A 16352-nucleotide genomic window follows, 5' to 3' on the forward strand; every position below is an offset into this window, starting at 1 on the left:
TGGCCTCGCAAATACGCTTTAAATGTATCCTGTATAATCTATTTCGATACATTTCCTGTATTATTAAAAAGAAAAAAATCTTTTATTTGAATCTCTATAAATTTGACAAAGTCCGAACTTTGTAATAAGTTTTCTGTAAAACGCCAAGGCAAGTTTACATTACCAACATCATTCAATTCAAATGTTAAGCTTAAAGGTGCATGATCCGAGACAGCAATAGCATCATATTCACATTTCTGGACGTTGCACGAAAACCAGAAATCAGCTATAAAATAATCAATTCGCGAATATTTTTATGGACGTGAATAAAAAGAATCATCTCTATCATTAGGATGTAGATTTCTCCAGATTTCTATCAAACCATAATCAATTAAAAAGTGATGCTGAACAACTCGGAAGCTGCTGAGTGGTTGAACTCTTATCAATCAAAGGGGGTTTAAACAGTTGAAGTCACCTCCCATCACCAGCATATATTCATTTAAGCCTGGTAATAAACTAAGTACATTTTTTAAAAAAGAAGGATCATCTACATTACATCCATATAGATTAACCAGGACAATTTTTCTATTACAAATTGTTCCTGTAATAATTAAAAATCTACCATTGATATCTGAGACGATATCTTCTTGAATAAATAAAATATTAGATTTAATAAAAATAGATACTCCCTTTGTTTTATTTTAACAAGTAGCATGATATTGAAGGCCCCTCCACATTTTAAAAAATCTATTTTGATCGCCCATTCTGATATGCGTTTGTTGAACAAAAATTATATCGGGCTGGAATCGTTTAATAATTTTAAAAGTCTTCTTTCGCTTAATAGGGTGATTCCAGCCACGTACGTTCCAACTAATAATGTTTATCTGTTTAATAACCATAGAATATTGTCTTAAACACGAAAATACACGCATACCATCGTGGGCTAATCAAAGATGGCGATGATGAGTATAACCATATAGAAAACACGCATGCTCCAGAGCTCCATAATGGGAAAAACCTGAAAAAAATCCTGTAATAAACCCCAAAATGCAAAAAAAACCCGAATCCTCCCACCATCCCAAAAGGTAGAAATCTGACAAAAGGAAGGGAAAAGCCGGATTTCCTCCCCAAAGAGAAAAGAAAAAGCAGAACTCCGCGTGCGGCTCAATATAAATAGTGATTTAAAAGTTTTTCTCCCAATTCCTCCCCCTTTACAAAGAAAACACATGACCCTAAGATAAAAAAGCCTAGCAGAGAAGCAGAAAAGAGATGTTTATAGTCAATCATTGAAAATAAACTAGGAATGCAAAAACAGTCTTCAGAAGGGTCAAAACAATGCTATTAAACCTAAACAATACAATCTCTAACAAGAAAAAGGCACCATTATTCCTTTAGCTTACTACCCAACTTTAACAAAGGAAACTAAAGCTAATTATCTATTCTAAACATTCCTCACTATATAAGAAAGAGACTATATAAGAAAGAGTCTATATAAACTACGAAAGCGATCACTTAATTAATAAAAGGAAGAAAGAAGCAGAAATCAAACCAGTTAATAATCTGTCCACTGTGTTAGTTCACTCCAAAAAAGTCATTCATTAGTCAAACCAAGTTGTTCACCTCTTCTTTAGATAGTTCATCAATCAAAGGAAATCTTCAGCATATCAACATTCTTCAAAGCCTGTTTTCTTTCAGAAAATTATTCAGCAACCCAAATATCCTTCATGCGACGGCTGACTCCACGATAGAGTTAACCAAGTCCAATGCCACTTGGGGATCCGAAAACACACGAGGTGTAGAATCTTTAGGAAATAATTTTAATCTAGCGGGGTAGCGAAGTGATGGAAAAAGTCCCTTTGCATGGGCAATTTTCATAGCTGGGACAAATTTGATCTGCTATTCCATAATTTCCCGTGGATAGTCTTCATAAAAACGGATCTCGGAACCGTTAAATTTAAAAACTCTCTGTTTCCTTGCACATTTTATGATTTGGTCTTTAACTTTAAAGCAAAGAAAGTTGACCAAAATTGGCCGAGGCTTACCTGAAATCTGAGAATTCGAAATGAAAATTCTATGAGCTCTTTCAATATCGGGAGGTTCAGGTAGAATATCCGGAAACAAAGATTGAAACAAATTGGCAAAATAGTCCAATAAATTCCCACTCTCAGAACCTTCCTTCAGTCTGATAATTCGAATATTATTCCGACGAGACTTCACCTCTAAATGGACAATTTTACGTTGAGCCTGTTCTGAGCGGGTTGGAATATCCACAACCTGACATTTCGATTCTTTAAATTCAGTATTCAAGGAAATAATATTTTCCTCAATAGTCTGAAAACTCTGTCGGAACGACTTCAACTCAGAAGAGTTATTGTCTACTTTGTTGTCGAGAGCCATCAACGCATGTTCCAAACGCTCAGTCCAAACAGGCATATCTTCCGATTTTTCTTTCAAAGTTTTTCCCTTTCCATTGCTGGATTCAAAAGGCTGCTTTCCACTTCTTAAAGGATATGACATCATGACAACTATTTCCCTCTAAGATCCGAGAAATAAAAGTTTAAAATTCAAGGTTTAAACTGGGGAAACGGAGGAATTAAAGGCAGCCGCTAAATTTATGTATTATTCCATCAAGCCGCAGGCGGAAGTCCTTTTACTCTTAATATACCTATAGAGTCCCTTGGGATTTTTTTCTCACCTTGCCTGCCACATCTTTCTCAGATCCTCTTTGTGCCCTCCTAACTTTACTCAAGTGCACTCCTACTCCTTCTTGTTGTTACCAAGGGATTCACTAGTTCCCAATTGCGTATGTGCAATATATTCCTCCCTCTGTTTCTTAACCGGAGCCTTAGTATTTTTCATCAACCAGGGTTCCCAGAACTTGCCAGCTTTGCCCTTCACCATAACAGGAACATGCAGGCCTTGAACTCTTTGCATGACACTCTGACTTGGTCGATGCTCCTTTCTTTGTAGACAATCTCACCCAATCAAACACCACAAGATCCTACCTAATGACTTTAAAATTTACTCTGTTCCAGTTCAGGATCTTATCCTGTGTACTACTCTTTAACTTCTCCATAACTATTTAAGAACTGAAAGAATTCTGATCTCAGGATCCAAAGTGTTTGCTGACAGACACTTACCACTTGCCTTATCTCATTTCACAGGAGGAGGCCCAGTGTTCCTTTATATTGATAAAGGAACCTTTATGGGACACACCACAAATTTCACTCCATCCAAGCCTTTAACACTATAGTTGGCCTGGTCAATTTCGGGGAAGTTAAAATCTCCCTAGCTACAATCTCTCTACATACTGGTTCCTCCAACTCTTACTAACTTTGGGGGGGGGGATGCAATTCTTGCTTCTAAATTCTCCCCATATGGCCTCACTGGATAATACCCCAAGAATATCCTCTGATGATCTCTTGACTTCTTTCATCAATAAAGCAACTCCTCCTCTTCTCTTAACTGAGGCTCTGTCATGCCTGCAACATACAGTTGAAGTCAGAAGTTTACATACATTTAGGTTGAAGTCATTGAAACTCATTGTTTAACCATTCCACAGATTTCATATTTCATACTTTGTGCATAACACAAGTAATTTTTCCAATAATTGTTTACAGTCACATTCTTTCACTTTTAATTGACTATGTCACAATTCCAGTGAGTCAGAAGTTTACAAACAAAATCAAAAGAAATCAGCCAGGGCCTCAGAAAAAAAATTGTGGACCTCCCATCCTTGGGAGCAATTTCCAAACGCCTGAAGGTACCACGTTCATCTGCACAAACAATAGTACACAAGCATAAACACCACGGGACCACGCAGCCGTCATACCGCTCAGGAAGGAGACGCATTCTGTCTCCTAGAGATGAACGTACTTTGGCGCAAAAAGTGCAAATCAATCCCAGAACAACAGCAAAGGACTTTGTGAAGATGCTGGAGGAAACAGGTAGAAAAGTATCTATATCCACAGTAAAACGAGTCCTATATCGACATAACCTGAAAGACTGCTCAGCAAGGAAGAAGCCACTGCTCCAAAAGCACCATTAAAAAGCCAGACTACAGTTTGCAAGTGCACATGGGGACAAAGATCTTATTTTTTGGAGAAATGTCCTTGGTCTGATGAAACAAAAATTGAACTGTTTGACCATAATGACCATCATTATGTTTGGAGGAAAAAGGGTGAGGCTTGCAAGCCGAAGAACACCATCCCAATCGTGAAGCATGGGGTGGCAGCATCATGTTGTGGGGGTGCTTTGCTGCAGGAGGGACTGGTGCACTTCACAAAATAGATGGAGTCATGAGGAAGGAAAATGATGTGGATATATTGAAGCAACATCTCAAGACATCGGCCAGAAAGTTAAAGATCGGTCGCAAATGGGTCTTCCAAATGGACAATGACCCCAAGCATACCTCCAGTTGTAGCAAAATTGCTTAAGGACAACAAAGTCAAGTTATTGGAGTGGCCATCACAAAGCCCTGACCTCAATCCGATAGAAAATTTGTGGGCAGAACTGAAAAAGCATGTGCGAGCAAGGAGGCCTACAAACCTGACTCAGTAACACCAGTTCTGTCTGGAGGAATGGAACAAAATTCCAGCAGCTTATTGTGAGAAGCTTGTGGAAGGCTATCCAAAAAGTTTGACCCAAGTTAAACAACTTAAAGGCAATACTACCAAGTACTAACAAAGTGTATGTGAACTTTTAATCCACTGGGAATGTGATGAAAGAAATAAAAACTGAAATAAAAGCTCTCTACTATTATTCTGACATTTCACATTCTTAAAATAAAGTAGTGATCCTAACTGACCTAAGACAGGGAATGTTTTCTAGGATTAAATGTCAGGAATTGTGAAAGACTGAGCTTAATTGTATTTGGCTGAGGTGTATGTAAACTTCTGACTTCAGCTGTAACTGCTCAGTCTTCTCTCACTAAAGCCACCTGAACCAAAACCTGAGAACTTATACTTAACCATGGCACAGCTTAAATATGGGAACTCTCATAATGGCCGCTCCAAATTTTTCTTTGTAGTGGTGGTATTTTTGGGGGAAATTTTCTTGGCATTTCTGTGAACATATTTAAGGCAGTGAAACTGCTGCATAAAATTAATTTTACATCTTTTTCTTGCACAAGAGGATACAAATACATACAACAGTATGTTTTTCATTAATGCCATTGTTGTTAAAGTTGCTGTGTCCATTAGTTGCTGGCTGATGTACATTTTTTGGGTAAACCTATACTGTATTGGCAAGTTGAAAAAAACCGGTCCTGTCCTCTTTTGGAAAAATATTGGAAAGACATTTTTGATATTATTTCAACAGTTCTATGCTTCGATTTAAAACTCCATCCTATTATGGCAATCTTGGATTGCCAATGGTAGAACATAGATCTTTGTCTTCTTCAGCCTATCGAATGATAGTTTTTGTTACTTTAATGGTGAGAAGATCTATTTTGTTGAACTGGAAGGAAACTAATCCTCCAACTACATTCCAATGGTTTTCTCAAACCATATTAAGTTTAAAGTTAGAAAAAATTATGTGATATTTTTGACCCTTCGGTTAAATTTGAAGAAACTTGGAAACCTTTTATGCAACATTTTCATATGATGTAATCTGACCTTTCCCAATCTTTTTTCTCAACTTAAATTATACGGTGAGAGGAGCAGAGTTAACGACATTATTGAACGTGTCTGATACAAGCTGTTGGTCTAGACCTGTTTTGCTTTTTCTTGGGTTTTTTTTGTTTATATATTTTTTTTCTTTTTATTTCTTTTTTTAATGATTAATCTCATTATGAGTTTGGAAGTCTTTTATATCTATGTTACTTAAAATTCGTTTTATATGTGCTGATGAACATTATTCCAATCTCTTTGTATCAACTTTGTAATTGAGTTTATAATTTTGAAAAATTAATAAAAAGATTTAAAAAGAAAGAAAGAAAAAAAAAACAAAGAATTATAAAGTGGGCATTTGAATTCTGTTGCTCAATTTAGATGTTTAAGTTCAAGTTTAATTGTCAGTCAACCATACATAAATACCCATGAATACAGCCAAGTGAAACAGCGTTACGCAGGGGCCAAGATGCAAAACACAGTACCAACAGTAACTCAAGGCACAAGGCACATATAGTACATATAAGATGGCAGTAATATACAGTCACACAATAAAAAATATAGTTCAAGTCCGAGTGCATGATTGTTGTAGCAGTCTGCAGTCAAGCACAATACAGCTTCATGGGGAAAATATAGTTGCTCTTGCATGGGAATTTTAAAACAGCCGAAGGTCTCCCAGCTTCAAGCTCCTTTGGGCGTTGCTCACCCAAAGTCGTTTAGGATGGTGCTGAGAAATGCGAGCCAACAAAATTCAAGGGTCAACTGAAGGGGTAGCCATTAAGGACCAAGGCAAGCAAATGGGGGCTATATAAATGCCAGCACTCCTAGAGCAAAACACTAACTACTGTGCACTGAGGATGTCACCTTGAATGGTGATGAAACGTTTGCAAGCTAATTGCCAAGCTCAGTGAACACTACAACATCAAACAATACAGCTCGTATTGTATACAGCTCAATACACACTATAATACAATAAAAGTTATAATTGCTTTTGGAATTTGGGAAACAAAGAATAACACTTAAAGCTGAAACACCATGCAAATCTTATTCTAGCGATTAACATATGAAGAAAAGATGGCTCGCAGATTACTAGGACCAGAGAATGCTGCCTCTGTCCTTGACCTTCAAAAGATGGAAAATGAACAAATCAGCCAGGTAAATCAATCAACCCTTTCTCTTTCATAAGAGGTTTGATTTTGGAGAGTACATAGAAATATTTCTGCTAGTTGAGATTATTAAAGGAATGTGTCATAGTTTGTTCATGGTTTGTAATTACTTAGAATTTAATTGTGTATACATATATTTACTACAAATGTGTGTGTATATATATTTACTCAAACTTAAATCATATTTGCAAATTTATTACAAAGTTAGCATATCTTGGTGAACTCAATGAAGCATAAAATTATACAAGTCTGATAATAAAACATCTCTTAAGATCAGAACTTAAATTTAAAGAATATTTTCTAGTAGGAACATGAATCAGAATCAGATTTAATATCACTGACATACAGTAAGTCATGAAATTTATTTATGGTAGCAGTACAATGAAATACATGATAAATAAATATAGAGAAAAATACTATTACAATAAATTATTTATAAATTTAAAAAATAAAAAATAAATGTGGGTGAATAAATAAATACATAAATAAACAGAAATTTAATATATATATTAAATGGTTGTTAAAATAAGTAGTGCAAAATAACAGAAATAAAAAGCTAGTCAGGTAGTGTTCATGGGTTCAATGTCCATTTAGAAATGGGATGGCAGAGGGGAAAAAGCTGTTCCTGAATCGCTGCGTGTGTGTGCCTGAGGATTCAGTACCTCCGTCCTGACAGTAACAGTGTGAAAAGGACATGTCCTGGGTGGTGGGGATCCATAATGATGGACGCCGCCTTCCTAAGGCACCACTCCTTTAAGATGTCTTGAATACTACGGAGGCTGGTACCCATGACAGAGCTGACTAATTTTACAAGTTTCTGCAACTTATTTTGATTTTGTGCAATAATTGTTCCATACTAGGCAGTGATGCAGCCAGTCAGAATGCTCTCCATGGTACATTTGTAGAAGTTTTTGAGTGTTTTAGTTGACAAACCAAATCTCCTCAGACTCCTAATGAAATGTAGCTGCTGTCTTGTCTTCTTTTTAGCTGTGTCAATATGTTGCATCCAGGTTAAGTCCTCAGAGACATTGGCACACAGGAACTTGAAATTGCTCACTCTCTCCACTTCTGATCCCCCTCTGAGGAATGGTTTGTATTCCCTCGTCTTACCTTTCCTGAAGTCCACAATGAGCTCTTTGGTCTTGCTAACATTGAGTGCAAGTTTGTTGCTGCAGCACCACACAACTAACTGGCAGATCTCACTCCTTTACGCGCTTTCGTCACCAACTGAAATTCTGCCAGCAATGGTTGTATCATAAGCAAATTTATAGATGCTGTTTGAGCTATGTCTGGCCATACAGTCATGGGTGTAGAGCAGGGGTCCCCAATCTTTTCTGCAATGCGGACTGGTTTATTATTGACAATATTCTTGCGGACCGGCCAACCCGGGGCGGGGGACAGTTGCCAACGGACAAGAGTAGCAGTCAAAGATGTTGTGCTTACCCTGAGAAAGACTACAATGACCATGAAGCCTTGCGCAGGCAACAGTGTGCATGCGTGTACGTGCTGATTTTTTTTTCTACAAATCGTTTTTGGCGATTTTGTTCGGGTGGGGTGTTAATCACGACCGGAATATAGGTGATAAGTGGTTAATACACTCAATTTCATTTCTAAAAGTGTTTATCTAACGAATTTAGTATTAAACACACAGCGCATATTTTCCTCGCATGAATATAGTGATAAGTCAATTATCAGGGGAGCTTGAAGTAAGTCTTGAACGAACTTCCAGTAGAAGTGGTAGAGGCAGGTTCGATATTATCATTAAAGAAAAATTGGATAGGTATATGGACAGGAAAGGAATGGAGGGTTATGGGCTGAGTGCAGGTCAGTGGGACTAGGTGAGAGTAGCGTTCGGCACGGACTAGAAGGGCAGAGATGTCCTGTTTTCGTGCTGTAATTATTATATGGTTATATAAGTCACTTATAAGTCAATAACATCATAACATTTTAAGTAACGTTTGGATATTAAACATACAGCACATATTTTCCCTGTATGAACATATAAAATCATTGCAACACACCAATATCGGTGAATCAGTGGGAGCCTTCGGCTTATTTCCCTGCAACAAGACGATGCCATCGAGGGGTAAAGGGAGACAGCGATTCTCGAAGGGGGTTCCTTATGTCCAGTCTATTCTGCAAATTAGTTTTCGTTGCATTCATTGCAGAGATATCTTGGAAATGGAAGCAACGTTTTCAGTGCTTTCGTGGCTATCTCAGGATATTTAGCCTTGACTTTGATCCAGAATGCCAGCAGAGATGTTATGTCAAACATATTTTTCAGCCCGCCATCATTTGCAAGCTCGAGGAGTTGATCTCCTTCCCGCGCTGACATGGACAACCCGTGCGTAATGACTTCGCGTGTGTTCAAATTCAACAGTGGGCATGAGGAAAGGTGCAGCTGACTCATATCGCCAAATCATATCATTTCCTCGCGGCCCAGTAGCACATGCTTTGCGGCCTGGTGGTCAGGGACTGCTGGTGTAGAGAGAGTACAGCAGTTGGTTAAGCAGACATCCCTGTGGAACGCCAGGTTGTGATGAAGGACCTTGGCCCAAAATGTCAACTGTATACTCTTTTCCACAGATGCTGCCTGGCCTGCTGAGTTCCTCCAGCATTTTGTGTGTGTTGCTTCCAGCATATGCCAATTTTCTCATGTTTGAGATTATGAATTTGTGTCTGAATTGGTACCTCTTGCATTCCATTGATAACAAATCATCTACCTGAGAAGATACAGTTATTTTAAAAGAATTCATTATTTTCTCAGCTAACCAGAAGCTTTTTTGCTGGAGCAACATTGTATTTTCTTTCTGAGGTATGTTTGCAACTGTGTTATCTGATTGACAAATGAACAGGGGCGTCCTATCAGCAATCATGGGATGCCACTGGGAAACATTTGTCGTGGCTATCCCTCGAGGTTGAGGATGATGGTCTTCGTTCTGAAGAAGTGGCCCACAGAGTGAAGACACCTGTGCATGTATTTGTTTAACGTGTACTTGATGTTGCACTCCAAGAAGCACACTATACTTCACAAATCAACCAACTGATTCCAATGACATGGAAACCACAACGATTGAAGCTGATGGATTTGTTGCAGCCTTCATCCGCCTTCACAGCCGTTGAGTTCGAAGTAACTTCATCCGCCTATTCCACCGTTGAGGTCTTGGTTGGATTGTTCTTCGTCAGGGACCTCACCCTCGACCTTACCGCCATGGGTGACCCTATCAGGAGCATAGCTCCAGACGGCATCACTCTCGGGATCACAGGACCACACAAGCTTCTCCACCACGACAAGGTGACAATCCGTGGAGAAGTGGGAAACATTATGACCAGGAGGAAAAGCACATGGTTCCAGAGGTATGAGGCCAGGAAGTACAGCCACAGACTTCTTGTCTCAGCGTCATTAGGTATAGAACATCATGCCTACAGTTAAGAGAAGCCCTACTTAGGGAGACAGTGCAACAGTTGGATCACCTCCTACAGGCAACTTCTGAAGCCAGTACATTCTTACCCAGACCTAAGTTACTGCTGGCTGAAATACTTTTTTTAAACTCTTTGTGATTGTGGCTGTAGATTTTGCGTGCACTAGGTGAGTAACATATACTTGCAAACCTAACACAATGATGAATTCTTTATGGAGAGTCAGAAATAACAAAATAGATATGACTTGATTTGCAAAAGTTTCATGACTCTCCCAAGTTCCAGAGCATCATTATCAATGCAAGGTTCATCCCCCAAAAACTACTGGCATTCATGAATTACAGGTGCTTTCATTATTTTTTGACTGTCCAAATGGTGAGAATGACCAAAGTTCAAAGTTCTTATATGTCACCATATACATGCAACCCTGAGATTCATTTTCTTGTGGGCATTCACAGTAAGTACAAGAAACACAATAGAATCAATGAAAGACTACACCCAACAGGACAGACAAATGACCAATGTGTAAAAGACAACAAACAGTGCAAATACAAAACAGAAACAAAAATAAAACATAAATAAGAAATAACTATCAAGGGCGTGAGATGAAGAGTCTTTGAAAGTGAGAACATAGGTTGTGTTCAGTGATGGGCAAGTATAGTTGAGTTATCCCTTCCAGTTCAAGAGCTTGATGGCTGAGGGAGAATAACTGTTCCTGAACCTGGAGAGCGTGGAGAGCATTCTGACTGGTTTCATCATTGCCTGGTGTGGAGGCTCCAATGCACAGGATTGTAAAATGTTGCAAACTCAGTCAGCTCCATCATGAACACTAGCCTCCCCAATATCAAGAACATAAGACCATAATACAGAGGAGCAAAATTAGGCCACTTTGCCCACCGAGTCTGCTCTGCTGTTCCATTATGACTGACTTATTATCCCTCTTGACGCCATTCTCCTGCCTTCTCCTGTAACCTTTTATGCCCTGACTAACCAAGAACCTATCAATCTCTTCTTTAAATATACTCAATAACTTGGCCTCCACAGCTGTCCATTGCAACGAATTCCACAGATTCACCAACTTCTTGCTAAAGAAATTCCTTCTCATTTCTGTTCTAAATGGACGTCTCACTATTCTGAGGCTGTGTTATTTGGTCCTAGACTCACCCAGCGTAGGAAACATCCTCTCCACATCCACTATGTCTAGGCCTTTCAATGTTTGATAGGTTTCAATGAGATCCCCTCTCATTCTTCTAAACTCCAGAGTGTACAGGCTCAGAGGCATCAAATGAACCTTTCACTTCTGGACGTATCCCGTGAACCTCCTCTGGACCCTCTCCAATCCCAGCACATCTTTTCTTAGATAAGGGGCCCAAAACTGCTCACAATATTGCAAGTATGGTCTGACCAATGCATTATAAAGCCTCAGCATCACTTCTTTGCACTTGTATTTCAGTCCTCAGGAAATGAATGCTAACATTACATTTGCCTTCCTCACCACAGACTCAACCTGTAAGTTAACCTTTAGGGAATCCTGCACAAGGTCTTCCCTCATCACTATCTGGCCCCTCCACTTATCTTTATATCATCTGCAAACTTGGCCAGAAAGCCATCAATTCCATCATCGAAATCATTGACATATAACATGAAAAAAGTGATCCCAATACACCTTCAGAAGGCGCTGCCTCAAGAAGGCAGTATCCACCATTAAGGACCATCACCATCTGGGCCACGCCCTCTTCTTATGACTACCATCAGAGAGGAGATATAGGAATCTGAGGGAATTCATGCTCACTACTTCAGTATTTTGTTCTCTCTTTGCACTTTTTATTCATTTTTATATATTTCTCATTGTAACTTATAGTAATATTTTTGTATTGCACTGTACTTCTGCAACAAAACAATAAGTTTCATGACATGTCTGTGATAATAAAGCTGATTCTGATTCTGATATACTTCCCCCTGCTTCATCAGTTTCAGCCTACACAAATTCCATCTCATTTAGATTCATGTGCTGTTTTGTACTGAATCTTATTTCTTTTCTGTGCTCCCACCTGCTGACTCCTTGTTCTCTTACATTTTGATTTAAAGAGCCTTTAAATTATTTGTTGTACGATAACTTTCTATATGCTCTATATCAGCATTCTACAATCCCTCTGTACACCAACATTTACTAACTTCCCATTATTAAAAAGATCTGTGCTTATATTCTTCCTTCTAATATGAATAACATTACATATTCCATCTGCCTTCTTTGTGCCCATTTGCCTAACTTGCCAATAACCCTAGGCAGATTCTATAGCCTCTACATTTTAAGATACAACTTTGAACCATGAGCAATCTGAATGCATCACTTTCTACTCTTTCACTTAGATTATTGATCTACAATTAAAGTAACTGGGGCCCCTACCTGTCCTTGTGGCACTCAACTAGTAACCTAAAAATGAGTTGTTTATTCCAAACACTTTGTTCCTTTATCAATCTTTTACCCATGTTAATATGTTAGCTCTATGAATCTTAATGTATTTGTCAATATTTGTGTGGAACCTTATCAGATAGTCATTAAAATTTTGGTAACATTACTCCAAAAGGTAACTCCATATCCACTATCCCGGGATTTGATTAAAAATATATTTGTCAAACACCATTTCAGTCTTATAAAAATCCTACTGACTTTGCCTAAATATATTATGATTTTCTTCGTGCTTGCAGCAACATTTTTAATCATGAACTCCAGAAATATTTCTATGACAAATTGATCAAACTGACTTATTTTCTTTGTCTTCATTCTTGAATAACAATATATTGCCTGCTGTTATCTTCACTTGCCTATAAGTAGTGATGAAATCTGAAGCCTGAAGATAGGACAAAGCCAGATCTCAAAATATTCCATTATTCAGTAAAACCACGCAAGTACAAAATCTCAAAATTCAAACTCAACTGTACATCCCAAAGCGCGACTATCTAAATGGTTTACCCAAAGAATTTTCAAGCCATTGATTGGAACAAGAATCAATTAGTGAAAGTCAGCCTGGGATTGGTTGTCAGCTGACCAATAGACGTTGGTTGTTTTGGTTCTCTATAGCACCTCCTTGAAGACGATTACCTGTAGGATTTGTGGGTTGAATTGAATTGGAACAACCAGCTTATGCTGACAAACAGCCCTTCATAGTGGTTGCAGGCTATCACTTTCTTGTTGCGATGTTGCTTGTAGCGCTGCTGGTTGGTTTGGTCAGGGTAAATCAAACCCTTACAGGAGGAGATGAAGGTCCAGCTCTGTGTTTGATGATCTGCCCAATGAATATGTTGTGCCTTCGGGAACATGTGGTTGCAACTAGTTGATGTGACAATGCTGATGATATCCTTCTATGATAACTTCATAGGGCACTTTCCTCATTTGTTTGCCAATCTGACCTGGTACCTTGGGGTCTTGCCCATTGTGATATGGTCTGACCCACACTGCAGCTCTGGGCTTGAATGACTTCACCTGTCGACCAAAGTATGTGTGACTACATTTGTGCATCTCACTATCTGCTGTCTTGGATGCTGGACACTATGGCAACATTGCATCCAACACTGCACAGTTTTTATCCAAAAGTACTTTAGCTCGTGACTTCCCCTTGAGGGTGAGTGTAATCCAATATGTCCACTGAAATGTGTTGAGGGCCTTGGCCAATGCTCTTTCCTGTCTTGATTTCAGAAGCAACCATTTGAAGGTATCCACAAATCTCTCTGCTTGATGTTGGACTCGGATGATATGAGGGTGAGCAGATGTGGATAATTCTGCTGTTCTGGCAGAATGCAGCAAACTGCTGTGAACTGAATTGGGTGTCATTGTCAGAAACAAAGTGGATAAAGATCTGCAGCAGATGTTGACAGAAGCCTCTGATGTTGTTGATTTCATAGACTATACTTCTGGCCATTTGAAATAGGCATCAACCAGGACAAGGTAGGTACACTTGTTGACTAGGCCAGCAAAGTCAATACGTATTCAACTCCAAGGTCTGGTAGTCTGAGGCCATGGTTGTGGATTGGCTCTTCCTGGATTCTTTGCTACCATAGAGTATTGAGTACACTACCTGCATATGGATAAGATATCTTCGTCTGTGCCTGGTCAGTACTCAAAGACAGGGCTTTCCTTGGAATGATGCCTGGGTGACCACGATAGAATAGTTTCGTCGAATTGTTCATGGAATCACTATTCTGTCCCCAAACATTAGGCAGGAGTCCACTATTGACGGGGATGTCTGACATTGGTAAAAGGGTACAACATCTTCCTCAACCTTGACTGGCCATCTGTCATTGAGGTATCTGGAGATACACTGAAGAAGAGGATCTGCAGCTGTTTTTGCTCTGACCTCGATGACCATGACTGTAAGACCTTCACCAGCATCTGATACAAACTTGTGAACTACAAAAACCACTGAAATTTCAGTCACAACTGCATCTTCGTTTTCAGTAACCTGTTAATTCATGTCTGGAGAGAGCATCTGCCTGTCCACATCCTTGAGTTGATGTGTACTTGATTTCATGATTGTAGGCTAATAACATCATTGCTCACCTTTGTAGATGGTTAGTTGCATACATCGGGATGCCTTTCTTAGACCCAAAGATGGACAACAGTAGCTGGTGATCAGTAAGGAAAGTGAAGATTCTTCTGTAAAGCTTCTTGTAGAATTTTTTCTATAACAAAGATAATTCCCAAGGCTTTCTTCCTGGATTTGTCCATAGCTCCTTTTTGCTGAGGTCAGTGATCTAGCTGCATGCATGACAGCTTTTTTTGGAACCATCATGGAAGATATGGGATACAACAGCTCCCATCTCGAACTTGGATGCATTCTTCATGACAATAATTGGCAACTCTGGGTTGAAATGTGTCAAGTGAAAGTAGAATCTTATAGTTTGTTCAAAACATCATCCAGATGTTGGCAGAGTGCTGTCTGATCCATGCCTATCATAATGATGTTGTTTGAGGTAAGCAGCAACATCATACCACTTAGCATGACGTCCATAAAATGTTGGGAGATTGAAGAATCTCTCTTTACCCTGAAACACAAACAGAGGAAGGAAAACAACCCTTTATGTGTTGTAATGGTGAGAAGCTCCTGTGAATTTTCTGTTATTTCCACCTGGAGGTTGGCTTCAGCCAAGTCCAACTTGGCAAAGTAGTGACCACTATTCAATTTTGCAAAGAGATCTTCCGGTACCAGTAATGGATACTGGCATGTCTCCAGAGCTGTAATGAGACCAGCTGGGAAGTCTGCATACAACCTCACTATACCACTGGCTTTTTTGATAATGACTATTGCAGCTTCCCAACATAAGTAGTTAGCAGCTTTGATCACACCAGCTTGTTGCAGGCAACCTAGCTCTTCCCCTGCAATTGGTAAAGCAGTGTACAGTACCAGTCCTTTGGAACAGAAGATTGGCTTTGCATCTGGATGGAGATAGAGTTCTGCTTGCAATTTGGTGCAATAACCTATTTTTTTCTTGTAACCCTGCTGCATAGCACTGTTGTAGTTGTTGTTGAATGGTCTCTTCTTCTTCTTCTTGTTTTATGGCGGTTAGCAACTCAGCTTAATGGTGCATTACCACCACCTTCTGCTCCGCAGTGTGCAATAGACTCACATTCCAAATTCCTTCACCCAATCATACACACATATATACCCTAACCTACATTTTATCCTCTCATCTTTGGCCATCCTAGTACCCTATTCCTGCTTATTCATCATACCCTATACCCCTTAAGAAAGCTAAAAATACCCCGACCTGTGCTTTCTCACCCATGCCCAGCAACCCTTTTAATATGAATTCCTGCAACCCCAATTCCCTTAGACTGATTATCATCATCTTTCTCTGTATCCCATACTTCCTGCAACTCCATCCACTAGAATCTAGAAAATTCCGTTGGACAATCACTGATGTTTCCATTATCTTTGCATCTTTTAGAACATAGAACATCGAACTGCACAGCACAGGAACTGGTCCTTTGGCCCACACTGTTGTGCCAAACCAGCTAAAAAGTAAATCAAAAATACTAAAAAACTAATCCTTCCTACCTACACAATGTCCATATCTCCCATCTTCCTCACATTCATGTGCCTATCTAAGTGTCTCTTCAAAGCTACTAATGTATTTGTCTCTGCCACCATACCAGTCAGTGAATTCCAGGCATCCCGCA

The 16352-nt window shown here is 39.2% G+C and overlaps 1 protein-coding gene across 7 annotated transcripts in view; it reads left to right on the forward strand.

The window, feature by feature from the left end:
- The window catches only part of myot (myotilin), a 158017-nt gene that overhangs the window by 108376 nt on the left and 33289 nt on the right, over window positions 1-16352 (forward strand). For all 7 annotated transcript variants that reach the window (XM_063053363.1, XM_063053360.1, XM_063053359.1 and 4 more), the window contains one exon: window positions 6642-6743. In XM_063053363.1, the coding sequence (XP_062909433.1) occupies window positions 6642-6743 (102 nt within the window). The remainder of the gene's footprint in view (window positions 1-6641; window positions 6744-16352) is intronic.

The sequence above is a fragment of the Mobula hypostoma genome, chromosome 7 (assembly GCF_963921235.1).
Source record: "Mobula hypostoma chromosome 7, sMobHyp1.1, whole genome shotgun sequence".
NCBI classification, from domain to species: domain Eukaryota; kingdom Metazoa; phylum Chordata; class Chondrichthyes; order Myliobatiformes; family Myliobatidae; genus Mobula; species Mobula hypostoma.